This window comes from Macrobrachium rosenbergii, chromosome 43, assembly GCF_040412425.1.
Source record: "Macrobrachium rosenbergii isolate ZJJX-2024 chromosome 43, ASM4041242v1, whole genome shotgun sequence".
In the NCBI taxonomy this organism is placed as follows: domain Eukaryota; kingdom Metazoa; phylum Arthropoda; class Malacostraca; order Decapoda; family Palaemonidae; genus Macrobrachium; species Macrobrachium rosenbergii.
The window spans coordinates 27,181,659-27,207,644 of record NC_089783.1 but is presented as its reverse complement, the minus strand read 5'-3'; the positions used below and the strand labels follow the sequence as shown (position 1 = coordinate 27,207,644).

The 25,986-nt window shown below is 36.5% G+C and overlaps 1 protein-coding gene across 15 annotated transcripts in view; it reads right to left on the bottom strand.

The window, feature by feature from the left end:
- Positions 1-25,986, bottom strand: part of Cda5 (Chitin deacetylase-like 5) — a 402,422-nt gene that overhangs the window by 11,551 nt on the left and 364,885 nt on the right. For 4 of the 15 annotated variants that reach the window (XM_067086775.1, XM_067086776.1, XM_067086773.1 and 1 more), the window contains 13 exons: positions 19,109-19,307; positions 18,763-18,915; positions 17,694-17,757; positions 17,110-17,226; positions 15,410-15,474; positions 12,538-14,304; positions 11,697-11,845; positions 11,146-11,221; positions 8,751-8,933; positions 6,626-6,817; positions 2,939-3,466; positions 1,626-1,730; positions 718-801 (listed from right to left, as the gene is read on the bottom strand). In XM_067086775.1, coding sequence (XP_066942876.1) covers positions 718-801; positions 1,626-1,730; positions 2,939-3,466; positions 6,626-6,817; positions 8,751-8,933; positions 11,146-11,221; positions 11,697-11,845; positions 12,538-14,304; positions 15,410-15,474; positions 17,110-17,226; positions 17,694-17,757; positions 18,763-18,915; positions 19,109-19,307 — 3,682 coding nt within the window. The remainder of the gene's footprint in view (positions 1-717; positions 802-1,625; positions 1,731-2,938; positions 3,467-6,625; positions 6,818-8,750; positions 8,934-11,145; positions 11,222-11,696; positions 11,846-12,537; positions 14,305-15,409; positions 15,475-17,109; positions 17,227-17,693; positions 17,758-18,762; positions 18,916-19,108; positions 19,308-25,986) is intronic. The other 11 variants (XM_067086779.1, XM_067086778.1, XM_067086783.1 and 8 more) reach the window with 9 other exon arrangements.

Sequence of the window (25,986 nt, the reverse complement as noted above, 5' to 3'; positions counted from 1 at the left end):
AAATTAATATATGATAATATTAAGCAGCCGTGCAGCTTACAGCTTGCAGTTAAACGTTGCTCCTAAAGATGATAATGCACTTATATAGTTTTGAACAGAAAGTACCTTTCCACAACAATATGCATAAACTCTGTACAGCATAGTTCTTTTAATAATTTCATGATCATTTCTACCCTCCTATGAACCTTGCACCAACATAAATTCTTTTCTGGAAATATTTTCATTTCATACTCGTAACTTCCCTTGGGTTGTTAGATAACATTTCGGTAAAGTGTTGACAGGCGTAGAAGGAGGTGCAAGACACTTAAATCTCAAATGTTCTTATCACCAGTTGTAATCAATAATATTTGTCAAATCAAATCTACACATGCTATTAAAATACAATTACAGACAATACATGCTAAGACTACGAAGTAGAAAATATAAACAAGGAGTAAATGTGTCCAGTGTTTCAAGGCAGTACCCTTTTAACCCTCTTTGTACCAATGAAGAAAAAGTGGAGGCTTTGTGTGCTGTAAAAACCAAAATATACGTGTGGTGTGTAACGCCAGTCAAGCATAAGAATTGCTTTTGCATGTGAGTTGTGGGATGCCTGCAGACAAGATGAGTAACAAAAATGTATATAAAATGTGGTTGTGGCTGAACTAGGCAAGCAGAGGCACTTGACGTGCTCTTTCTCAGACCCATCACGTTAGCTTTTGCAGAAATTATTTTTACCTCTGGGGAGGATATTTCCAGATATCAATCGCGGGACTTGTGGGGGCGACAACTGACACTGGCTTCAAGGTGGGACGACTATTCCTGCAACCAAACGCCGTGGATATTCACAGAAAACGGGGCAATAGCAATTAAAGAAAATGGGTAGCAGGGAGAGGTTCAGTGCTTTAACCAAGTTAAATCATGAAATAAGCAGTTTACATACAGCAAGAGTATAGAGACAGTTCGGTGGATATTTTGAATTTTATGGCTTAAACAAGGAAGGGTGAAGGTAGGTTATACCATTTTATGGAGAAGAGACCTTGGGGAAATTAAAGACAAGGATAATGTGCACTTCATTTTAAGGTTCATCAGGTCATCAGAAAGAAATAAATTCAACTCCACAACAAGAAAGGGCTTTAACAGAAACATAAGCTGCCATATACAACAGAATAGGAGAAACATTTGTTTCCTAAAATTCTGGAAGTATAAAAGTATGAGGTAATTGAAATTCAAACCATGCAGGGTAGTTAGTACAATACAAGAAGTTTGGGCAAAATGCAAGATAATAGATTTTAGAACAGAAATAACTGACATCCAGAATATTGTTTTGTAATATACCATATGCCATTCTTCAAGATATTAGTGGTCAAATTATTCTTACGTAGGTGGTATCAAACAAATAAAATTATTAGTGTTAAATGTCTCTAAAATACATCACAAAATAGCTTTGGAAAAGTCTATTCAGCTGTTTGTGGCAAATTTCAATCGATATACGAACATCTCATCCTTCACAGCAATTGACGTTTTGATCAAATGTTCATCCTATTCCTGATACAAAAAGCATCCCGCCTATTTATTGAGCATATGTTTCATTTTAAATATTTTAGTTTAACACTAATCTCACTTATTTCACCATGCATACTAACCTTTTAGGAACGGAGTCAACGCTGATCGGCCCAGTGGTTGCAGGAATTGTTCTTTGTGGCACTCTGGTAGGGGCTGCAGTTCCTCTATTAGGTGAGGTAGGTTGCCTGTTCAAGATGGCAAAGAATACATGTGAAATTTGGTGGTCGTTGTGGGATCAAATAATGGCAACATATGAAGCAAAAATGTCAACTTGCTAAAAAAACGGATAGTGTAATACACAAAGATTCCATGAATAGTGCGTTGTCTGCCGCACGCTTAATGAGCTGGCGTGATAATACAAATAGTTTAAAAGAAATATGACACTTAATCTGGCAATTTGTTTCTAACACTGCAATGCATAACGATTGATATATTCATTTTTTTTTTCTTTTTACCTGCAACCGGAAATAATTCGTCATACTTTTTCATCATGCGAACACCAAATTTATTCAGGTAAAATTTATGTATACTTTAAATACCATGCAGATGTATATAAACCCGAATAACTGATTTTTTTTAATTGATTTATTTATAGTTTCCTAATGTTAAATATAAGCTATTTTACAGACATCCTGTTCAAGAAAAATGGAACCCTTTAAAATCTAATTTCATCTAGATGTTGAAATTTAAATGCCATTTTTCTCTAACACACACAATGCGATTCTACATGTCCTAAAATGGTGTATCAGGCAGCAATCTTAAAGAGGAAAAGCTGAGTTTTCTATTTACCTCACACAGATAAAGTTCAAGTCATTATCGTGGTCGTCGTCGAAAAGAAAAGTACTAAAATTAAATAGAAAAAAGGAGGCATACCAGAAGCATTTCTCGAGATTAATCTCTATGGTACCTGCAGATCTTTTCAAGGAGAGGAGTAATAAAAGACAGCATACAAATCAGGAGTCATGGAGTCGTCCGAAATAACATCTTGATGCTGACAAACTGTCCAGGGAAAATTTTCGTCTACAGGAGGATAGCAATTGAAGGAAAAGTGTCAACATAAGTTAAACATCTTGATGAGAAATGAGAACTAGTAAAACGCATAAAAAGAGCAAAATATGCTGTTAATCCTTCAACACAGGCAAATTAAGATTCCATCATGTTGGTATAAAATAACACCTAGCTTTTTGTCATCGGAAAGCAATTATGATTTTGCGATTAATAAACATGCCAAAATGGCATACCAAGAAGTAAAAGGCTTATGATATAAGCATTACATCCATCCCATGCAGATATAATCGTTAGCAATAAAAAAAAATCATGCAATAGGCTCCACCATCATCATGCTGTATGGGCATTGTTGTATTCAGCTGGAATGTACCACTCCAGGACATACCTCGAGGATTTCTGGGATACACTAGGGGCTTGAGAACTTGAGGAAGATGAGGAGAAGGAGTCGGAGGAGGAGTCGGGGGAGGAAGAAGAGGAAGAAGAGGAGGCGGATTCAAATGAAGGGAAAATACTTGCTGATGAGGTTGGGGAGGAAGATTTAGATAACGCCTCTTTCACAGAGGGCAAATGTGTTGTGGCCCTGAGAGCCTGGGAGGCAGTCTGGGAGGTCAGTCTCTGAGACTGGCTATTGACAGGTGGACTGGCTTGAACTCTTGCAGGATGGGACTGAGACTGATCCCCAACTCTTGACGCGGTTGATTTGGACCGGGCCTGAGGCTCAGAAGTTGCAGCCTGTTGGGACTTTCTTAATGACTGGGACTGCAATGTATGAGGACGTGTGGAAGGAGAGGACGTGGACGAGGAAGAGGAGGAGGAGGAAGAGGAGAAAGAAGAAGAGGAGGATGAGGAGGGACTAGCACGTGCAGATTCAAAGTCAAAGTTGGAAAATTCGAAGAGCTGATTCTGACCGCCCCTGTAATAACAACATTACCGTGAGGACCTCGAATCTGTTTGGGTTATTATGGAAAGTGTTTACTTGGCTGATAGCTGCAAATTCCTTTTAAAAATTCTTACAGGTTTCTTATTAAAGAATAGCAAAAAAAATTGAAAAACTATGCTTAGCTATCAGAGAAGCATTATATTCCATAATTTCACCGAAATGTCTTTTCTCTCTTTCTTTTTATTGGATTAAAACTCTTGTTATACCTGGGAATGCATGCAAAAGTCATGCTTCTTAATTACATACCTAGGTATCAATGACAATGCTAAAGACCATGTGCTCAAATGATGATGAAAACAGTATCTAGAATCAATCAACCCTATATACAATACTTTACTACTTTCACGAAATTTTGATCGCCAAATTTATACATAAAGAACTTTTTACATATGTACATAGGGGCAAATACTACTAATCTGGCAGTGCTCGTGATAACAAGGAACTGATGAAAAGGTGATGCATTACTGAGTGCTATAAGCTTCACTCTAATGTTACTGTTTTGTTTATGTGACATTTCCAATTTCCTATTTCTCCTCTAAAAGCATAGAGCGGAGTTGAAAGGAGATTATATATATATAAGATACTGCGATTGTCATATAAAAATACCTATTACCTAGTGCATTCTACATTAAAAATAAATGCATATTTTTATAAATTTAGAGGTCAGTAGGTGAGATGACTTTCAGAATTCCTTAGCATAATATGTGGACACTTTATAATACCTGTATATAAAGACAAAGATAAAAAATTCTCATCATGAACCCTAGTGTTCAAAAGAGGAAGTACCTTGTTACCAAGAGAATGGGAGTCCTAAACTTTGTTAGCAGTGTATGCGTTCTCCTCACAACTGTATTCCCATTGTTTGAAGCATTTCATCAAATAAGTTGGCATATAAAACGAAATCTATCATTCAACCATGAAATATATTCATGGCTTAAGACTTGAGAAACAATTCTTACTACAGCATTTCGCCTACAATTTCATGGAGTTTATTGCCTAATGTATTGTTCTATTACCTACTACATAAGTGCACAGCCCATGTATATTATGCATGTTATGCTGTTAAACAGGTTAACCGCACACACTTAGAGCAAAGCAAGTTATGCACCTATGTTGACAACTGATCCGTTCGAGTGTGATGATATAAGTCGCCTTTGTAATGTGATAAATTTTGTGAATTCCACTGGACACCAAAACTCTATAACCGTTGCCAAGAATAAAAGGTAAACTAATAATTAAAAAAACATGAAAAACTAATTAAAAAAACATGAAAACAATCTTATTTTAGTTACTTCAATGAACGTGTGACTTATAGATGACGCCTCATGTCCATGTAAAAATCCTTTAAAAATCATATCAATGCATCATGGCATCTGATGGCCCTACGTTGAAAACCTCAGCGTAATTTTACCTTATCAGTTTGTGATCTATTTCATTTGTCCCTTATTCAGTATATACTCTAAATTAATAAATATATTATTCTGTACAGAAATAAAACATAAATTTGGATATATCTTACAACAAGTAGGAATCTCCAGTAAATCACCGAATACATTCTGCAAATGCTACATGTGCACAGAAATCTTTACTTAACAACTGCACTTTTGAACTATGCTTGAACCATCTTCTACCATTTCTACGTGATTTCATGTAATGTTACCTTGCAGACTGATGCACATTAATTCCATACATCTGTGAATGCAACAGTCATGCCATACCATGCAAAAGAACAGATGCTTTCGTTTCAGCGCTTGCTACATAACCTCTACTCATAACGGTTCTGGCTTAGATCTGAATATATGTGCCACATAGCATATTTTATCTATTTATTTTTTCATAAGCAAAAGAATAATAAATCAGAAAATGGAAAATTATTCTTATAAGTAATGAGAAGTTTATGGGGGAAGAAATCAGCTGTTTTAAGAGTAGGAAATATTTGTAAACTTACATCATACTTTTAGTCATTCAGAGCAGAGATTATGTATGGACAAACTATAATATTAATTGACTTCATCGAGTTCCACAAGAACAGCGAAACTATTCATTCGTGCATCAACTTTTAACAAGACAGCAATCATTATTTATACCTTACTGACTAGCATTCATAAGGAGATTAGTAATTACAAGAATAAAAAATGCTTTTGAAATAAAGACAGCCTTGGATAAGTATCATCTGAGAATGCCCAATCATCAGAAAAAAAAACCGCTAATTTTAATCTCGTTTCTAATACGCTTCACAAAACAGGGTCGATTTTACTCTACTGCCAAATCGCGCAAAATGTACCTCTGACATTCGTCAAATTAGCTTACCCATTCCAGAATCATTCAGTATACAAGAGGAATGCAATAGGATTCAAATACAAAAAAATCAAGTTCATTAAATACTGTATTTCCCATCCAGTTATGAAGGGGTCACACAGGCATTTCCTCTGTGGGCATCACAGATTTTCATAAATCATTTACCACGATACATATATTTTTCAACTGTGAAGATTTAGACGTCTTTAATTCTATACTTGATGTTTTTATCTGCGTTGCATCACATGTTCATATTTAGTTTACTTAAACAAATCAATTCCCCTCAGAATAGGTGGCTTCTAAGAAAAACAGACTGTACACACTGCCACGTTCATCTGCTGAATTAAAGATGAATAATACTTATTGGTGAAAGCCGCACGAATTACTTTAGCTTTTATTTATCTTGAAACTGGAAGGCTGAAAATTAACAAAACGACGAACTACTTGTGATCTTTTCCTCGAGGCTAAAGACAGTACCAAAATTTGCTAACTTTGTATTAATTTTTCGAGCAATTTCGAAAATGAATAACGTCCGGTTATCAATATTAAGCTGCGTACTACAGTATGACCTGATGAGAAAAACTATGTATGCGTCGCTGCTTACACACCTTTACAGCTACAGTATCAACGATAAAAGTCAATCCTTGTGTGGCATCATCTTCATGCGTCACTAAAATTAAAGATATTCAAAACTGAAGAAATTAAATTCGTAACGACTAAAGCGAAACACATATTTCACCAAAATACCAAGGGGCCTCTTTTGAAAATTAGATTCTCGAGACATGATTCTCATCCAAGAGTCTTTGAATCCTTACAGTAAGACCAGAACAGAACCTTGAGGATTGTGAAGTGGGAGACACCCTTCTAGTCGAGGATGGCGAGGAGGATGTGGCTGCTCGGAGGGAGGAAGAGGGAGAAAGGGAGGAGGAGGTACGGGAGGAAGGAGCAGTGTCAACGCTGGCAGGGCCACCTCCACGGGAGAATGACTTGGAGACAGTTGAGGAGGAGGGGGAATCCGTGCGAATTCTATAAAAAGATAACGTCAGTCCCCTGCTGTCTACACAGAATACTTTCAAGGTGGTTATAACATCAGTAATGACATCAGGTTAATTCCCATGGCTATACAAAGGGACTCTTCATTACGTGTAGTGCTTACTTTATACAAATACTAAACTAATGTCCACTGAACTATCTAAGTGCCTTCAGAAACTACTGTGCATTTGCTAGAGTTTGCTAAGAATGAGATGTAAGCCGCTCACTTTTGCTAACAGGAATTTTTAACAGATTACTGACGGTGTTCCACTGTGCCACTCATCTAAGAGAAGTAACAAGAACATAAGGGGGTGGCGCTTTTGTTGTGCGAAAGGGAAGAACTGTTGTTCCAGACATCTCAAAACAAAGTCGTTCTTTTCACTGTTTGCGGATTTTTCTGAATACATAGACGTTAGGAAAGACTTTAATATTCGGGAATTTACATTTGCTTATGACTGAATCATGCCTAACACCGTATTGAACGATGATAAATTGTAGTGTCGAAAATTTTTTTTTTATAAAATTCTCATCTGCAAAACATTTTAGGTGCTAAATAAGATGTAGATTCAAAGTGACACTGCAGATCCGAAGAAAATCTTGTTGTTACAAATAAAGATCATCTAAGATAATCCTCACTTCACTTTGCCACGCGACACTATCCATGTTACAAAACATACTTAAAGCAAAGGCATCGGAGGTTTCTGAAGCACTTGTTTTGATACTATATAAAACAAATATAAGGTTAAATTTCACTATATATCAATCCACACACACACACAACGAGATACACCAAGATATTTCAGTAAAGCTCGGAGATATTTACAAATATACATTTAAAATCATGTAAAAGTGACTACATCATCTACTTCTAAATAAAACAAAGAGTATATATACATCAGACATACGCCAACAAAATAAAAGTAATTTAGAATATGTACACTGAATTTTAAATACCATGAAAAAATAGAGTCTCTATAGAAGATTAAGGCTGGGAACCCAGCAGAAATAAACGCCTGAAATCAAGGTAAGCTCTAGAGGAATAAAGTAGCCATTTTCTCAGAATGAAACCCGGATTTCACCGACAAGACAAAGAAAAGTTAAAGGTTTACGCAGTTGTTCAAAGAAGATATGACACCTAGAAAAAGAGGAAAGGAAACAACCTTGCAAGCACCTGGAAGGCCACCGTAGAACACCTGTACCTTTTAAGCTAAGATGAAGGAAGGCGCCAGGAAAGTAAATGGAACGCAATAAAATAGAAAGGGGGAAAGGAGGACAGATATGCGACAGTGGGGAGGCACTCGCCTAAGTGCAGTGTCTGCAACACCCATAGCAGAGCGTCAGAGATGTAGTACCTTTGGACACAGCACCTCTATCACGAAAACTAACCATTTAAGTAATTAGGTAAGCATATATTTAAAAAAAAAGATATTAATCGCTCCTCTAAGTAGACAACATGTCTGATCTAAGATAGAGAAATCACCCGAATAACTAAACTCTAGTCTAAGAACCAATCCTTCGCGATGCATTTTACCAAGCTAAGTTGAACAGGCGACGAATTTGCCAGAACTGCCACTACGTCATATGAATCACGTGAGCAGCTCAGACAAGTCTTTGAAAAATGAGCCTACGTCATACTCATTCTAGCAAAGCAACAACGAATTGCCTTTTAGAATGGATAGCTAACTCGCTAGTTTTTCAAAGCATACTGCCACTGCTCAGAACTAAGGGAAGCAAGCACCGTAAAGCCAGCTGTTTTCAGCCAATACTATAAAGAATCTCACTAGATTAATAATGCGCTGGTTATTTGAGGTCATTAAATTTCTATGCTTTGTTGGCATTCTTGAAATCGCCCATGCAAATGATAGTTACTTGGCACTAAAAGCCACGGCAAAATTTAGCGTTACTTTCGACATTAACCAGCGCATACCTTACAGGTACCGGCCTCAACTTAGGACCACTTGTTGTGGCAGCGGTGGTTGTGCGGGGACGGGGAGTGGTTGTAGTAGTGGTGGTGGTGGTAGTGGTAGAAGTAGTAGTGGTGGTAGAACTTGTGGTAGTAGTTGATGGTGGTGGTGGTGGTGGTGGAGGACGGGTCTCAAACACTTCCTCTCTAAACATGAATTTCAAACAGCAAACACCAGGAATTAGAACGGGCTCCCCACCAATTTAAAACTTTCTGATTTCAGTTTCATATTATTCGGGCAATTTTGCCGGTAAAGACCCTCAGCGTAATTGTAATTAAACAAGAACGCAATAAAGATCTAATTCTGACTACGAGTTTGTCCTTTCAGGAGAAAAAAAACTGGCAAACAGTTCTTTCACTGTATCATGGCCCAAAGAAAGTAGTTCCTTTCTCAGCATGTAATTCTTTCATTTTTCAGAGCCATATTCATACCTAACTTGAGTCAGGCATATCAGAGTGACTGTACTGGATGACTAACCCCAAGAAATTGAATTTAGTTGAACAAACCGTGAAACGTCATGCACAAAATACGTGAAATTGTTTAAAGAGGAACTTTTCTCTACGTGATCAGAGGGAGATGTTTCAAGGGAATTATTCAAAGCATACAGTGCCTCGGTAAGCTACAAGAAAGAAAAAAAAACGAAAATCAGAGGCTCCAGCAGAATAAATGTGATGGTCAGAAAGCAACATACAATTCATCTTTTACGTAAGTAAATTCTGTTCCATTTATAAGTAAAACTATTAAAGATATGTCCTTTTCTCGAGCAAAGAATTCACATAAATCCTGTTCTTTTTTTAATGAAGAATCACTTTTCTTTAACTGGGTTAAAGGCTATCGTCTCATCGCGACCAGAGTCTCTTGTGACCAGCAATTTGATATACTTGGCCCGCCATTTAGAACAAAGGTTGTTTAGCAAAAAAAAAAAAAAAAAAAAAAAATTGTAAAGCGTTTCATTTAATCAAAAAATAGTTTTTTTTCGAATGGGATTCTTCACAGTTAATTCTACCGAATTCTAAAACGGAAAATTTACTTACCAAAAAGACGTATACAAAAATATCAGCGAGCTATTTCTGACAAGGATTTATTAGATAGAGTTTCTTTCTTTTAATTTTTTGGTTATACACAGGCCTCTCACATTATATTCTGCTGCAGGGTAACAGAGATATCAAAAATATATATTCCTACAAGCAATGGCAAGAGAAATAGAAAGTAGAAATACCGGTCATGATAAAAAAAATCCTCAACCTTTTTTAAGTCTGTGTTCAAACCTTTAGAGAAAATTTGTTGAGGCAAAGTGCAGATATATTTATCTACGTGCAAGACAAAAAAGACAAACACTCCAAGCAACTCAGGACAAAGCCATAATCTTTCCATTGAAATACATATCTACTCCGTCATTTTCATACGGACTTTTCTTTCGCTTCAGGCTCAGCGTATGGAGTTCATTTCGTAAATTTATTAGGGCGTGGAAAACCGAGGGTATATTGGGTTCACTATAACTGTAAACACATCCACTAGATTCGACAATAGCGTGTGTGTATATATACATATATACATATATATATATATATATATATATATATATATATATATATATATATATATATATATATATATATATAATATTCATCGATAAGTCTTTCCCCCAAAAGTAACTGTGTGATCTCGCGGTCTCGGGGTGGTACAGTAATACTCCCCTCAATCGCGAGAGGGCTGGGGTTTTGGCTAGGCCGCGATTTAAGTACGTGCAGTTAAATGGCAGCGTACCTCTACTGAACTAAGCAGTTAATCAGAGTTTGTGATTCTTATCCAACTTGCTCATTCTTTTAATCCTCCGAAGAAGAGGGCTGTTTTACCGTTGCTCTCCTGCATTTTATTACCTCATACTTTTGTGCCAAGTGTGGAGATCTGACTGATGTTTTCATCGATCCCACACACAAAAACTCACCAAACTACTGAGTAGTATCCCTTTGACCCACCCTCACAGGGTGGCCGAACGATTTGCTTTTGAAATGACAGGTGGAAAATTCGAGTGACTGAACCAAAGAAGCTGGACATCTAGATGGGAAAGGGGTAACGGGGGGGCAGACGTAAATCAGAAGACAAACAGCAACGCAGGTGGTTCCGAAAGGAGGCTACGAATAACCTTTAGCTCGCCTACATGCGCCGCACGACGCCTATCTTCCAAGAAACCACTGACTAATAATAGTTTCTCAGAGTCTCGTGGAAATGAATAAATTAATCCATTCGGAAAATAGGAAAACTCCTGAAATGAAAATGGGAATTTATCACGGATAGAAAGCGGAGGATGGGTAATACCATGAATTCACTTCGATTACCGATAACAACTCTTATTACCTGGCAGGCGCAGAGGTCACGGAGGGTCGTCGGACTGGGGCTCTTGTAGTAGTAGTAGGAGTAATATCGTAGTAATCTGAAAAGGCAGCAGATGTGAAGGCAACACGACAACAAGGCCAATACCAGGAAATTAAAATGCAGAGTAAACACACAAATGTATTTGCCTACCTATTAACCTATTCATTTCTGTTTATATACGCAAACTTATATACACGGGAATACATGCATACATACATACATACATATATACATATATATATACATACATACATATATATATATACACATATATATATATTACATATACTGTATATAATGCTAATTATGAGTAAGTACACTATTGCATCCGATTAAAATTAATTCACTCAAAGAATTCCAGCATAACTATCGGAAAAACAAAACAAAATAGGAAGTCACAACTTTAAAAACTACCGTAAATTTCATGAAAAATGCGTTTAACCAGAATTCAACACAGAATCAGGGACGCAAAAATGATCTAATCTATATGGGCATTGAAGTTTCGAAGCGAAGAAAAGCAATGAACAGCTTACCATAGAGCAGGTCATCATAATAGTAGAGATAATCAGCATCTGTCAAGTTGTAGTCGCTGTAAAATGCATCCTCAACAGCAGGGGCGCGAGTCGGGGCGGGTCGAGCAACAGGTCGCGAGGTGACGGCAGCGTTAAAACTAGTTTGTGGTCTGAAATGCATTACGGAAAATGATGTACCATCCATTTCAGATCTCTCCCTTCAGAGAACAGACATCTAGATTTCGACACACAACTACTAAAATACTAGTCACCTCAAATTCTCACTGTCTTACACAATGAAATAAGTGTAAGGTTATTAGTCGTGTTTATTTTGGTTGCTATGTTATTTTTCCTAAGACTAAAAACAACGTAACTTTACTCATTTTCAACCCCAATCAGACCAAAACACCGTCACCTGTTGCATGCATCACAACACTGCTCGACTTTTTCGTTTTGACACATGCAGTACTTAATGTAAGACATCTTAAACCCATCAAAAGAATCAGTAAACGAAGATTAGTTTCTATAAAAGAGAATTATAGATTTTCTATATCCGTACACACCTGTTTAGTGCTGCCCTCTGTAGTATGTAAAAGTCATGAAAGAAAAGGAGAGAAATAAAATCTACTTCGTATGGAAGAACAAACTGAATTAACTTATTCATCTCAGGAAATCTGACTTGAACTTTAGGATGTGCATGAGACAGGAATGTCAAGAAGCTCTACAGATGAAATATATAAAAATACTCAAAAGAAACACTGAAGTCTGAGGTAGTGCTGCATCAAACATGAGTTTTTGAGACTGGGCAGCTCTAAAACATTCTGTATTGATGGATATATTGAGGAGCAGTGCTGCAGGGTACCTGGATGGTTGGCGGTTGTCCTGGGAAAGGGTTGAAGAAGGGGTTTTTGAGTCTAAGGTCTGGGAATTGCTCGCAGACAGTTTGGAGAGCTCAGGATGACGAGCTGTGCCAGGAATCTGTGGTGGGGGACCAGGTGATTTTAGCGCACTCTGGGATTTTGATGGGCCGGGATTTTGGAATGATGAAAATGTTGGCCTAACATTGGAAAAAGGTGGAAATGTTGATGGACTCGGAGGTTGGGGAGGTGTTGTTGGTTTAGCATGTGTCGATACTCTATGTGGTTTTTCTGTGATGGAATTAAATGAGGGATTTGGTGACACTGTTGTGCGTGGGATTGGGTGCTCATTGACATCTGGAATGAAGGAAAATTCTGATGTAGCAAAAGGAGTTCTAGAAGTTGAGGAAAATTCAGGCACTGATGGTGGAAGAGAAGGGTCTTCTGGTTCAGGAGGAGGGTTAGTAGTTGGAGGAGCTGGAGAAGGAGGAGGTGAAGGAGGTGAACGAGGTGGAGGAGATGGATGAGTTGGGAACTGAGATTCTGAGAAATGATTAGAGGTAGGAAACTGGGAACGAGGAGGAAATTCTGTATCATCAACACTGGAAAACTGGGAATGAGAAGGAAATTCAGGATCGTCAGCATTGGAAAACTGGGAATGGGGAGGAAATTCAGGAGCATCAACATTGGGAAACTGGGAGTGAGGAGGAAATTCGGGCTCATCAACATTGGGAAACTGGGAATGAGGAGGAAATTCAGGAACATCATCACTGGAAAACTTGGAATGAGGACGAAATTCAGAATCATCAACTTTGGGAAACTGAGAATGAGAAGGAAATTCATGGGGGAAATTAGGAACTGAATTTTGTGGAGGTGGAGGAGGAGGAGGAGGCCTTAAAGCTGAAATGGAATGATCTAGTGGTGTGACTCTCAGTGGAGGCTGGGGTGAGGTGTGAGCAAGAGCTTCTTCAATTACAAAGGGTTCAACAGGAGTTCCACCAGGTGGGAATCTAGGATGTGACAAGTGAGTTGCAAAGGGATCATTTTGAGGTCTATGGGCAAAGTTGCTATGAGGCAACCTTGGTGGGAAAACATGTAGCTGACCTTGAGGCCTTGTAGTAAAGTGACCAACTTGTAAATTCTCATCAAATTGGCTGAAGTCGGGTCTAGGTGTAGTATTTGGAGGATGCCTTGGAGGAAACACATGCTGTTGAGAAGGGGGTTGCCCGATAGGTTTGTGATTTAGGGTAAATGGCCTAGTGTCTAAGTCATCACTGAAATGAGAAAAGCTTTGAAAATTCCCAAAAGGGTTAGCTGGTGAAGTCTGAGGTGGGAAGTGTGGATGGAAAGGATTAGAGAAGGAATTTGGAGGAAATCTGGAAAACTGTTGTGTCTGGAAATGATTCGGGGGAAATCCTTGGTTAAAGAAATTATTCTTTGGTCTGGACTGTCTGCGAGAAATTCCCTGGTCGGGTCTAGGGTTGGGGACTCGAGGTTTGGGGTTCCTGAAGGAAGCTGGTGCAGCTCCAAACGTCTTTGGCTGATGTTGTTGGCGACGGGACAGTATGTGTGGCTGAGACTCCTGGCCAAATCGTGGTGTGGCAGCAGAAACAAATGGAAGTCCGAAGTCAAAGTCTGGTGTTGAGTCGTTGAGGTGAGTCACGTCTCTCCCGCTTCTATAGAATTGGGCAAGGGAGGTCTCTCGAACTGGCCTCGCTTTCTCCTCCAGAGACTGCAGGTCTCCATGTCCAAGAGATTGTAGTTTCCACCACCTTTTACACAAATAGCTTATCAGGTTTGCACTCCACACAAAAGCGTCTTGGCCCGACAACATCAGTTTTTTAATATTAATCAACATGTCCTCTTTAACTATCATCAACCAAATTTATATCTTCTTTTTATTTCGTAACAAATTTCTAGTAGACAGTGACAAAATCTGTAAGGACTAAGTAACAATGGTCTGGGGCCAAGAGCTCTCTCTTTAATTTGTATGTTAAAGATACATCTTATATTTTCAAGGTAATATTCTATTGCAAACATGCATTTATAAAATTTCTGTGATAAAAAACTTATTTTTCATACATCCACATATCAAGAAAAGGAGATGTTAACTCTACAGTTTTATTTTTAGCAGATGGATGTTAAACATCTGCCATCAGACTTTATTGTGAACACATTCGCATTATTCAAAATCAAGAGACTACCTATATAAAGGACTTCTATTACAGTACAAATTTATATTCTGGTGGATGATTCCAAAATAGTAGCTTGCATGCCAGAACGAGTTAATAACCCAATTGATATAGAGTCGATGTCAGGAAGTCTCAATCATCGTCAAAAAAATGTTATTGATATTAGTCTCACACGAGAAAATTATCTGCAAACTACATTTAATTTTTAATTCTAAACCTCATATCAAAAGTTATTTTTGGCTACTTCATGCATAAGAAACAAGCATACAAAGGTTCTAACGCGATTCAAAAATTATAATCTTAACATTAATTTATGTCATTTAGGTGCCTAACTGCGCCAAACTAATGTATAACCATGAAACTAAATATTCAGATATTTTCAATCAAAGGATCATTGGTTAATGTAGGGCTTAAAGAGAACTTTTAGGAGAGGAAACCCACAACCAAGAAATAAACACATACAAAGCTTCGCTTCCAGTCTGCTGATTTTAACAATAGCTTAGTAGTTAAGATTAGGTGCACATCTAGTTCTTTTAATTTAACACCGAATCAGGAAACAGTAGGCAAGCCCAATTTAAGCAGGCCTGTAGTTTCCTCATGTTAAAATAGTAATTTGTGAAAAGATAAAAATAAGAAAAAACTTTTTCATAGATTCAAGCAAAACTTATAGCTGAAGGGAACTTACGGGAAAACGGGTGACCTGTTGGTAGTTGGATGCACATTGATTGGGCGACTGCTGGATTCCTGTACCTAAGGAATAAACAATTATAAATAAATAAATATATATATATATATATATATATATATATATATATATATATATAATTTTCTTAAGTAATTTTCTTCCATCATGCATGATGAAGGCATTAATTTCCTTTTTATCAAACACATGCTGCTCAAAACAGACTAACTGTGAATTCAGTGTCTGATATCAACATAACATTATTATTGAAATTATTATATTCTTCATCGTTGGAATGCCAGGTAATTAACTTCACAAAGCTTCAACGTTATATCTTTTCCCATGAAATGTCAGTAACTGGAGTATATGACAGATTCCTGGAGATGGAAAGGTTATGTCTAAGTGTACCTTATGAGAAGCATTGCATAACTGTAATAAAGATATCTACAGTTTTTATAGTATTAATGACCAATTGGTTAGTCAAAAATCTAAAGTAAACAAAATCTTCAATTTCAAGGCAAAATCTGATTATAACTGTACTCTCATTCCTTACGTAAATACTGTATTTAGGGTCTCCACAAAATATAACATGCACAAAACATACCAAAAGAAAGTGTTCTCGAACAAACACCATTTTCATCAAGTACGTCAACAAACATTACATTTTTTAATCTCTCTTTCCTCGGAAATTCCTTCATATCTTTTGAAGCCATACCGGAAAGTTTTATGATAGTCTGTGTGTGTAAGAAAATGGCCGTGAGCTTTAAGCCATTAATCATACAGAAGAGTTATTCTTTTAAAAATTTAGATTACACCCTTAACAGGGCAACCAAAACAGGTAAGCACACTCTTGCAACCAATGATGACTAGGGTTGACATGTCAAGTAATATCCTTCAACCAGTCAGTCAGTTATTGGCAGGATAATGACTTCAAAACATTAACCTTTTAAACTTGTCTTAGTTTTGTGAGAGATGAACAAGATGAAATCTTTTCTTACGCAGTTTCAAATAACACGGCATAACATTCTACAAGTTGTATTGGCATTCTGTAGCACTGGAGCAAGGGTATTTTTGTCGAAATAGTGTCCTAAATACTGTACTGCGGCTATTAAGTTTTACTTTTAAACTGTCACAACAGTTTTACCAACAAATGAGCAAACTTGGCATTCTTATTTTTTTCTATTCCGGAAAAGAAAATATGAAACTAAAGCTCCATGAAAACTCAGTTTGAAACACAGTAGCTATCAGCAATAGGAGATATGAGTTCATACGAAATTCATGTCGAAAGGAAGTTTTCCTGAAAACTTCGCCGATTCACTTGATTCGTTTGGGTACAAACAGAGACTGGCACACTTCTACTCTGTCTTTTTAAGTGACTAATTCTGATTTGGGTTTCAACCACGACTGGTTTAATCAGCTGTAAGTTTGAATACCATTCTGATGTTCTATAAATAAAGTACAAGTGGATTTGGACTAACGCCAAAATCAATATTCTTAGAAACCTAGATGGGGGACAAATCCTAAACCAGTCAGCAGGAAAAAGAAACCTTAACCACTATATTGTACCCAATTGGTTTGTCGAAGCTGTCGTTCCAGCCATAAGTGTGTTCACGAGAAAGACTGAAATCAGGGAAAGACCTACAACATTAAGGGATACGTGTCAGTCCCCGTCCCTCAAGGACCACTGATCAGGTTGTACTCACATCAGTATCGGAGAAGAAGGACTGCTGAGGGAAGCGGGTGAAGGATTGCTGAGGCTCAGACTCTTGCCTCAAAAATTTGGGTTGTCTGTTCTTGTCGCTGCCATCAAACACCGAAAACTGACGAGACATTCGGACATGAATAATTGCTCCAGAGTTTTACAAATCAGTTATTTGATAAACTACTGGACACTGCAAGTCTTATAGGTAAAATGTGACCGCCTCCAATGTAATGTGTATTAACCATCAATAATTTTGTTTTATTTCTGAGCTCCAAAGTCTAAGTCTAATCGCTACATTTCTATTCTTAAAGAAGAGAAGATAGGCAAGTTACAAACTACTTCGTTACACAAAATGCAGTGTCTACATGACCTATAAAATTTAGAAAAATAATCAAACATCTCCTTAACAATACTACAGGGGTATAACGGTTGCAAAATCAATCAAAATTTTAGTGAGTTAGATGTTACAACAATAAAAAAAAATAAGAGACAAAGAAGTTTACCACTAAAGTAGACAAAAAATAATCTACCCGTTGCATTACCGTTAGTCATCGACAGTAAAATAAAGATACTCTTTTAACTTACTGATTGGGAATCTCGAGGACTCTGTGAAGATGATAAAGAATTTTGGAATCGAACGTCGAAACTGCTGAAAGATCAAAATAAATGCTAATTAGTTAATTAAATAAAAAAAAAAACAATAAATAAATAAACAGTCTGAATCCCAGCCCCTCCAGATGTCAAGGCAAAAACCTTTTTACTTGACTATAAAGTGAGCAGCGCTAGTATAGTAATGTGGAATGACAGCAGTGTTCTAATTATTCATGTTATGTACTCAGCGTATCATCTACTCTTTGCTCCATAATAAAACCCGTTAATATTTTTAGACTTTATGGAATGCTATTGATAAAAAAAATGTAAACATTTCGCCTTTTAATTTTAAGATATGAAAATCATTAGGGAAGTATACACGTATCAAGATTTGTTACAGCACAGCATCTAAAATAGCATTTGTCAAAATTCACTCTAAATACTAATTGCAAGTACAACTAACCTACTTTGATTAATATCTTCAGCCTAAAAACCGAATATTAAAAAATAAGGTGGCAAGTCTCTCTCTGGATCTGATAGGAGATTTTATTCCCAATTCTCTCTCTCTCTGAATCTGATAGGAGAATTTATTCCCAAATTCTCTCTCTCTCTCTCTCTCTCTCTCTCTGAATCTGATAGGAGATTTTTTTCCAAATTCTCTCTCTCTCTCTCTCTCTGAATCTGATAGGAGATTTTATTCCCAATTCTCTCTCTCTCTCTCTCTCTCTCTCTCTCTCTCTCTCTCTCTCTCTCTCTCTCTCTCTCTGAATCTGATAGGAGATTTTATTCCCAAGTTCTCTCTCTCTCTCTCTCTCTCTCTCTCTCTCTGAATCTGATAGGAGATTTTATTCCCAAGTTCTCTCTCTCTCTCTCTCTCTCTCTCTCTCTCTCTCTCTCTCCCTCTCTCTCTCTCTCTCTCTCTCTCTCTCTCTCTCTCAAAACTTAGTAACTTTCCATTAATGAGCCAGTCAGCTCTTAATCGTAAGGGCAATTTCATGCTATTCACTCATTCACTCCTATGCATTATTTCAAAAATCAAAATTTGCCCAGTTTTCTTGCTTACCCAACAGATGGAGTTAGTGGCTCGGTTGCTGCTCGTACAGAGTTTGTGTTTTGAGTTCGAGGGTCGGTGATGCGAACGGTAGAAACGCCAGATCCGGCAGGGGACAAATTGCACACTACATTGCGAGGCCAGTCACAGGTCTGCAATTCGTGGCTGCAAAACAAAAATAATATTTGCATAAAAATCAGACGCTCATGAGTTTCGTTACAAGCTGGAAAATGAACAATCATGATTCTCAAATACTTAATCATACAGAATACTTCACAAAATATGCAGTGGACTCGATGAAATGGTAGCAGCCAATATACTATTCATCACACACTAACTCTTGTTGTTTCATTCTCACCTGTAGACGAGGCCCCCTGTGCAGGACTCTTGAAGGGCACCTCCGAAGACGCAGACGTAGTACTGAGTGCAATCGGAAGGATGCGGGTAGTACCCGAAGTCCTCTGGACAGTTGAAGTTAGCGACTTCGGACTTTCCCGCTGGGACTCTTTGTCGCCTGCTGCCACCATTGATTGAGCGCTGTTGGCACGCCGCAAGTCCTGCCGGAGACAAGCAAAGTTAAAATTAGAAAGGAAGAAGAAGAAAAAACCGTAACAAACATTAAATAACGATAACTTTCATCACTTTCTAAGCCATCCGGAATTCTAATTCTGTTGGCAGGAAGTTACCTGTAATCAAGCATCCTTGTCATAAGGAAGGGTTCTGCTTTATATAATTTATGGCGTCATAACAGTTGATATTGCAAGAGAAACTTATTGTGCAGCTCTTGGAAGACGACAATTTATGCTTTAAGACAAGTCTCGCAATGTTGTTATTTAACGTTTGCGGAATGATTTAGCAATCATTGTTGCAGCACTATAGTTACCAACACCACAACAATTACATCTAGTATTTTCTGTTCTTGTTCACATTTCAGTTTTTTAAAATGGTCTCAAATCTTATCAGGTTCAATTTTTATCAGAGTGCTTACACAAAAATGGCCAAGTGGCCGTATGTGTGTTTGTGTGTACGCGTGCGCATGCACGATCGGCCTATGTCACCCGCCACTCAGAGTTTCAATTGAACTGTCTCCTGCCCTGTTCCTCCACGATGAATTACATTCTTGTTATCTCATGCCCATTACTCACAATGATAAACACACCAGACACACTCCTTTCACCACTGGGAGGTATCTTCTCTCTCTATCCTTCAGGGCATGGGCATCAAGGGCGATGCAATCTTAACAAGCTGAGCAATTGTGTATGCTTCACATGAGTGAAGAGGGGAATGTACTGAATGACGGATGACGAAGAGGAAGTGTAATCAGCCATTTCTTTATATCGTGGACTGCGGAATTCAGAACACTTGAAGACTACATTCCGTTCGAAAGTTGATTTGATATCTTGTCCGATGAACTGTGATCTATATAAATGACCTGACAAACTTTATTGTGAGACTTCTGTCTTCTCTCTATTCTACACTCATCCATCTCTCTCTCTCTCTCTCTCTCTCTCTCTCTCTCTCTCTCTCTCTCTCTCTCCGTTATATCTTAAATAATTGTAAATCAAATTACTACCGCGTCATTAGTATTGCAATGGTTTCCCGTTGTCTTCCAAATGTTTCAGTTTTAGAAACAAGGAAGAAGTTACCGTTAACATCACATATTTTTACTGAAGAAACAAACGTTAAGTCGAATTTATTAACGATATATCATTCACCAAAAGGACCATCTCCTTATATATATATATATATATATATATATATATATATATATATATATATATATATATATATATATTTAAGCAGAGTATATGGCCAAGAGAAAAGTGACAAACGGAGCATAAGATCTTTCGTTTTAACTGTAAGGTATTTTTGAGTTTGCAAACTCTGTTTATATTTCATATCATCTTGTTATTCCCGTAATAGGACTTTTACATACATTATATATATATATATATATATATATATATATATATATATATATATATATATATATATATATATATATATCAACAGACATACAGAGAAACATAATCTCTCAGGTATAAAACAGCAAACATTACTAACAAACGTCACTTTCTCCGCTCTTCTTTCGTTCTTAATTCCGTGGTACAAATTCTGCCTTAATGCACGTGTTAACGACGCCTCCTATCACTCTGTGCCGACGCAGCGTTCAGGTGGGTCGTAACGGCGCAAGATGTCGACATAGTTATGTCGATGTATAGATCCATAAAAAAGAAAAATGCAACATGTTTTAAAAACAGCCGAATACAATACGCACCCCTTCTCTGCTTCTGTTTTATGTCTCTCTTCAACTTATACCTACAAGCATACAAATACTCAAACACGCACACATACACACATACATATATATACTGTATATATATACACACACACACACACACACACACATATATATATATATATATATATATATATATATATATATATATATATATATATATATATATATATATATATATATATATATATATATATATATATATATATACATACTGATGAGAGAGAGAGAGAGAGAGAGATAATAAATCAATCAACATATATAGGCTATATATATAAACGTATTACATCACTACAAATAATTATTACATACCACTATCTAAGACTTAGTGCGGCATATTGAACAGGAAAGAATGCTTCAAAAAAGCGTAATTAGAAAGGCAATTAATCTTTGTCACCCCTATTAGGACGTAAACCTGTGAATCACTGGCAAATAAACCAGCTTTCGTCCCTGGTTCAGCAATATGAGCCCAAAGGATAAAGGAAAGCTAACAAATGTTGCATAATTAGAAATTCATTTGGCAGGGTCCCCAAGTTTTTTATGATCCACGCAATTTGGCGAATTGTGGGACAGAGGGAGAAAGAATTAAGTAAATAAACAACTAATTAGAAAAAAGAGAAGGAAATAACCGGATTATAAAATGAGTAGGATGTAATGAAAATAAAATTAAATAAGACATAAATTTAAAATGAACAAACGTAATTCTCGGCCAACCCGTTTCTCCCACGGAACAGATAACAACGAAAGAAAAGGGTCCATAACCCAATTCCTCGTCGATCAAGGTCAAGCGACGAAAGGGGGTATGAACTTGGGCCAGGGCATTAAAATACGTCTCGCCCATCATGCCCACCTCATGGAACGTGAGAAAGATGGCCGACGGCCTCATAATGAATATAATTAGCGTAAAGGTTAACAAGTTTCTTGAATAAATCAAAAAAGGGTTGGTGAGATGTCGTGATTATATGAAAGAAGATGCACATTATCTTTTCCCTCTGAGGTAATAATTACTTAATCAGAGATGATAGATGTACCTTTTTGGACATTCCTATCTCGCGATCGTAATATTATTGCTTAATCAGACATATTCCCGTTTCTTGGAAAAATGGTTCTGGCACTCTTAAGTTGAGAATTTAAAAAATCATTTTTTTTTCTAGGTATGATGTGCAATTCTTTTACCATAAATTTTTTATTCTTACTCTGCAAAATTTCAAAGTTTTGAGATTCGTAATGCTAGGAATTATTAGGCTTCACGATGCAAAGGAAGGAAAATATTTGACGGGTCTCATCAAAACCTTTTATTTACGAAATTCACAAAAAGAGTATGATTTTTTTCTTTATCATTATACATACCTATACTTTCTCAGCTTCTTGCAAATATATACAGAGAGAGAGAGAGAGAGAGAGAGAGAGAGAGAGAGAGAGAGAGAGAGAGAGAGAAAACAATATATATGATACTAGTATTCTTCTATACAGACTTCTGCGTATCAAACCGCAAAATCAGCTATGCATATTAAGAACAGTGACACAGTGAGACCAAGAATTTCCCATATCTTTAATTGACCTCTATTCTTTTTCCTTTTGATTTTCTCATCTGAGTGTTGCACTTTCTTCTCGTGCAGTATTTCTTTCCTAATACCACACAGAGTTGAAAAATTCATTGCGCCATCCATAAACACACAGTTTGTACACTGGCTCTCTTCGTTTTGCCACGTAGTATTTATTACGCCATTCTTAAATGCACTGACTGTTACGAAGTATGTAAGAGTACCGCTTGCGCGTTTTGCGAATCTTAAATATATATATATATATATATATATATATATATATATATATATATATATATATCCAATACAGCACGAAGGGACGCGTGCTTGAGAATATCACTAAGTCCACGTCCTTGAAAATGTAGAATAAACTACGAAAGCACTTGTTCAAAGTCTCGGTTTTCACTCACCTTCCGACGTGGACTTAGTGATATATATATATATATATATATATATATATATATATATATATATATATATATATATATATATATGTGTGTGTGTGTGTACTGTATATACAGTATGTATATATATATACATATATATATATGTATGCAGATAGATAGATAGATAGATAGATAGATAGATAGATAGATAGACATATCTCTCTCTCTCTCTCTCTCTCTCTCTCTCTCTCTCTCTCTCTCTCTCTCTCTCTCCCCCTCTCTCTCTCTCTCTCTCTCTCTCTCTCTCTCTCTCTCTCTCTCTCTCTCTATATATATATATATATATATATATATATATATATATATATATATATATATATATATATATATGTGTGTGTGTGTGTGTGTACAGAGAGAGAGAGAGAGAGAGAGAGCGAGCACAATGCTAGAAGCCCAAGGTCCCTGACAGGAAAAGCTCCCTGATGCAGAAAATTAAGCTGATAAGTAAGGAATAACCTACAGTATGAAAGAGATTTCACAAAGAAAAACAAATTATATATATATATATATATATATATATATATATATATATATATATATATATATATATATATATATATATATATATATATATATATATATATACATATATATACAGCATATATATTCTTTTATTTGTTGTATCTTGCTGACAATGCAATAGTAAAGGCAGAAACTGCTTTTTACTAATACGTTAATAACGATCATCCGATAATAATTGTAACGCCACGAAATTACTTGAAGTTAACGTAATTTTTAATCTAATTTTCCTTGTATTATTTCCGAAGGGCACTGAAAGTATAACCACTAATAACGTTATGCAACTTACATCCAATTTGGAATAAAGCCTCCAAGATGATGTGAAACTAAATCAGTGAACATTAAAAATGTTCATTAAAAGTACTGAAAGCCGATGCGAACCACTTGATCTCTAACATGATGTCTTTATTACCGTGAACACTTTATACGTGAAAATGCTCAAAAACTATGTTTTCCTACTTATACCCGTCACACGCTGAAAGACACCATTACATGACGCATATTGTTATAACTCATTCCAACTCCAGTCACCCTCACGACGTCTTAAATGTGCACGTGTACACGTTCACGTCGCAACGTGTAGAGGCCGATTATCCGTGACAATTCTTTGGGGGAATAATATGACTGAGCCTTGGAAATCTTTCCCATGTTAAGTGTCGAAATCTAAATTTGGGTCAGGATTCTGTTATCTTTCAATAATAAATTCATTGCATGTGTCCATAAAACTGATAGAAAGGGATTATATATATATATATATATATATATATATATATATATATATATATATATATATATATATATATATTTTTTTTTTTTTATTTTGGTAATCACAATTTTCTATTCCATTTTTTTCTAATTTTACCTATCGTATAAAGATAACAGTTACTTGATCCAGCCACCCTTGCTCAATTTTAACCGCTATCAGTGTTGCGTTTCATAATTATTAAATCTTATTCTTTTAATTTCTAAATCCGTAGGTGAATATCAGCAATGAACGTACGTCTGTGAAATCGTGAGCGAAGGGACTTGGTTTCACCCTTTAACCTCCGTGATCGCTGGACAGATTTGCCAATATGAAAAGAATTTTTATTCGAGTGCGTTATCAATCGGTTCGTTCCTTCTTTCTCTTTCTTTTTTTTTATAGACCTCATTTTCAAATATCTGAATTTCATTCATGATTGCGTAAGAGCTCTTTGGATTGTTCAATTTGAAGTCAAGAAATGAACGTAAGAAAAGTAACAGAACTTTTAAAATGGTTTAATCTTTGAATTGAAACTTACTCAAAATAATTACATAAAGCCTAACTTTGCCTCTAATCCTTTCTTCTTATCTGTTCCTACATCCTACAGACGTCCTTTTTTTTTTTAATGACAATGAAACAGTTGAAAATGTTCTCCTGTTTCGACTGTGATCAGGACTTGGACAATTTCTTGTTCTATTTCCCATCATGAAGAAATAAAGAAGGAACTTGTTTTTGTGAATATTTACGTCATTTTCCATGTTGCGAACTTCCTGAGTAACATTGGGCTAATATTTTGTTTGATGTTGTTGTTGACGTTACTGCATTTTAACTGTCATTGTCCCCCTTAACAAACAAATGACTAGAGCAAGTAACCTCATGTGTCCGGGGTAAGGTGAGGAGTAATTAATACTTGCAGATGATGCAGTACTGGATGATGATAGTAAAAAAGAAGGTAAAGAGACCGGTGAAATCTGTTGCAATTTTGAATACAAATGTGATCTCCGCAGCCGGCCATCACTGTAATCATTTTACTATGGCTGAAGACAAACTTCGATTGCGTGCAGACGTACCGTGTGCTCTTAAAATGAAAATGCAACATGAGAAACTGCAAGATAAAAGCAATTAACCGTCTCGGGCGACCAGGCACTTCTCTTCTTGTGTTGCAACAAGAACAGGAAGGCCGCACGAAGTAGGTGATGCGGTCTCGCAAGCAAGAGAGAAAACTTTGTAAACAAACGCATTCTTGCACAAGGTTCTTATCTGGTTACTTCAACTCTCCGTGATCAATATTCTTTCCGAATTTCTTTAGGCAAGCTGCTTCCAGGTAATAACAAAGCTATCGGAACTTTCTTCTTTGTCAGCATCTCTACACATCTGTTCGTTTACTCTTCCTAATACTTGGACATTTTTAATTTTCTCAACCCCTTGTTAATATATTCATTAAAATATTCTTTTAAATTATTCGGTCTACCTAAGCCATCCATATTATTCTGCAAATGAGACTAATATTCCCCAATAATTGCCACACAACAAATAATGCTTGTTTTTTTTATTAACCATACAAATTTACAGACGTCACGAAAATAGTATATCCCAACGTCATAGACCAATGTTCAAATGTCCATCGAAGCTCGCAATTCTTTACCTTGGTAGTAGTTGTAAGGTTTCTAAGAATTAATCATTAGA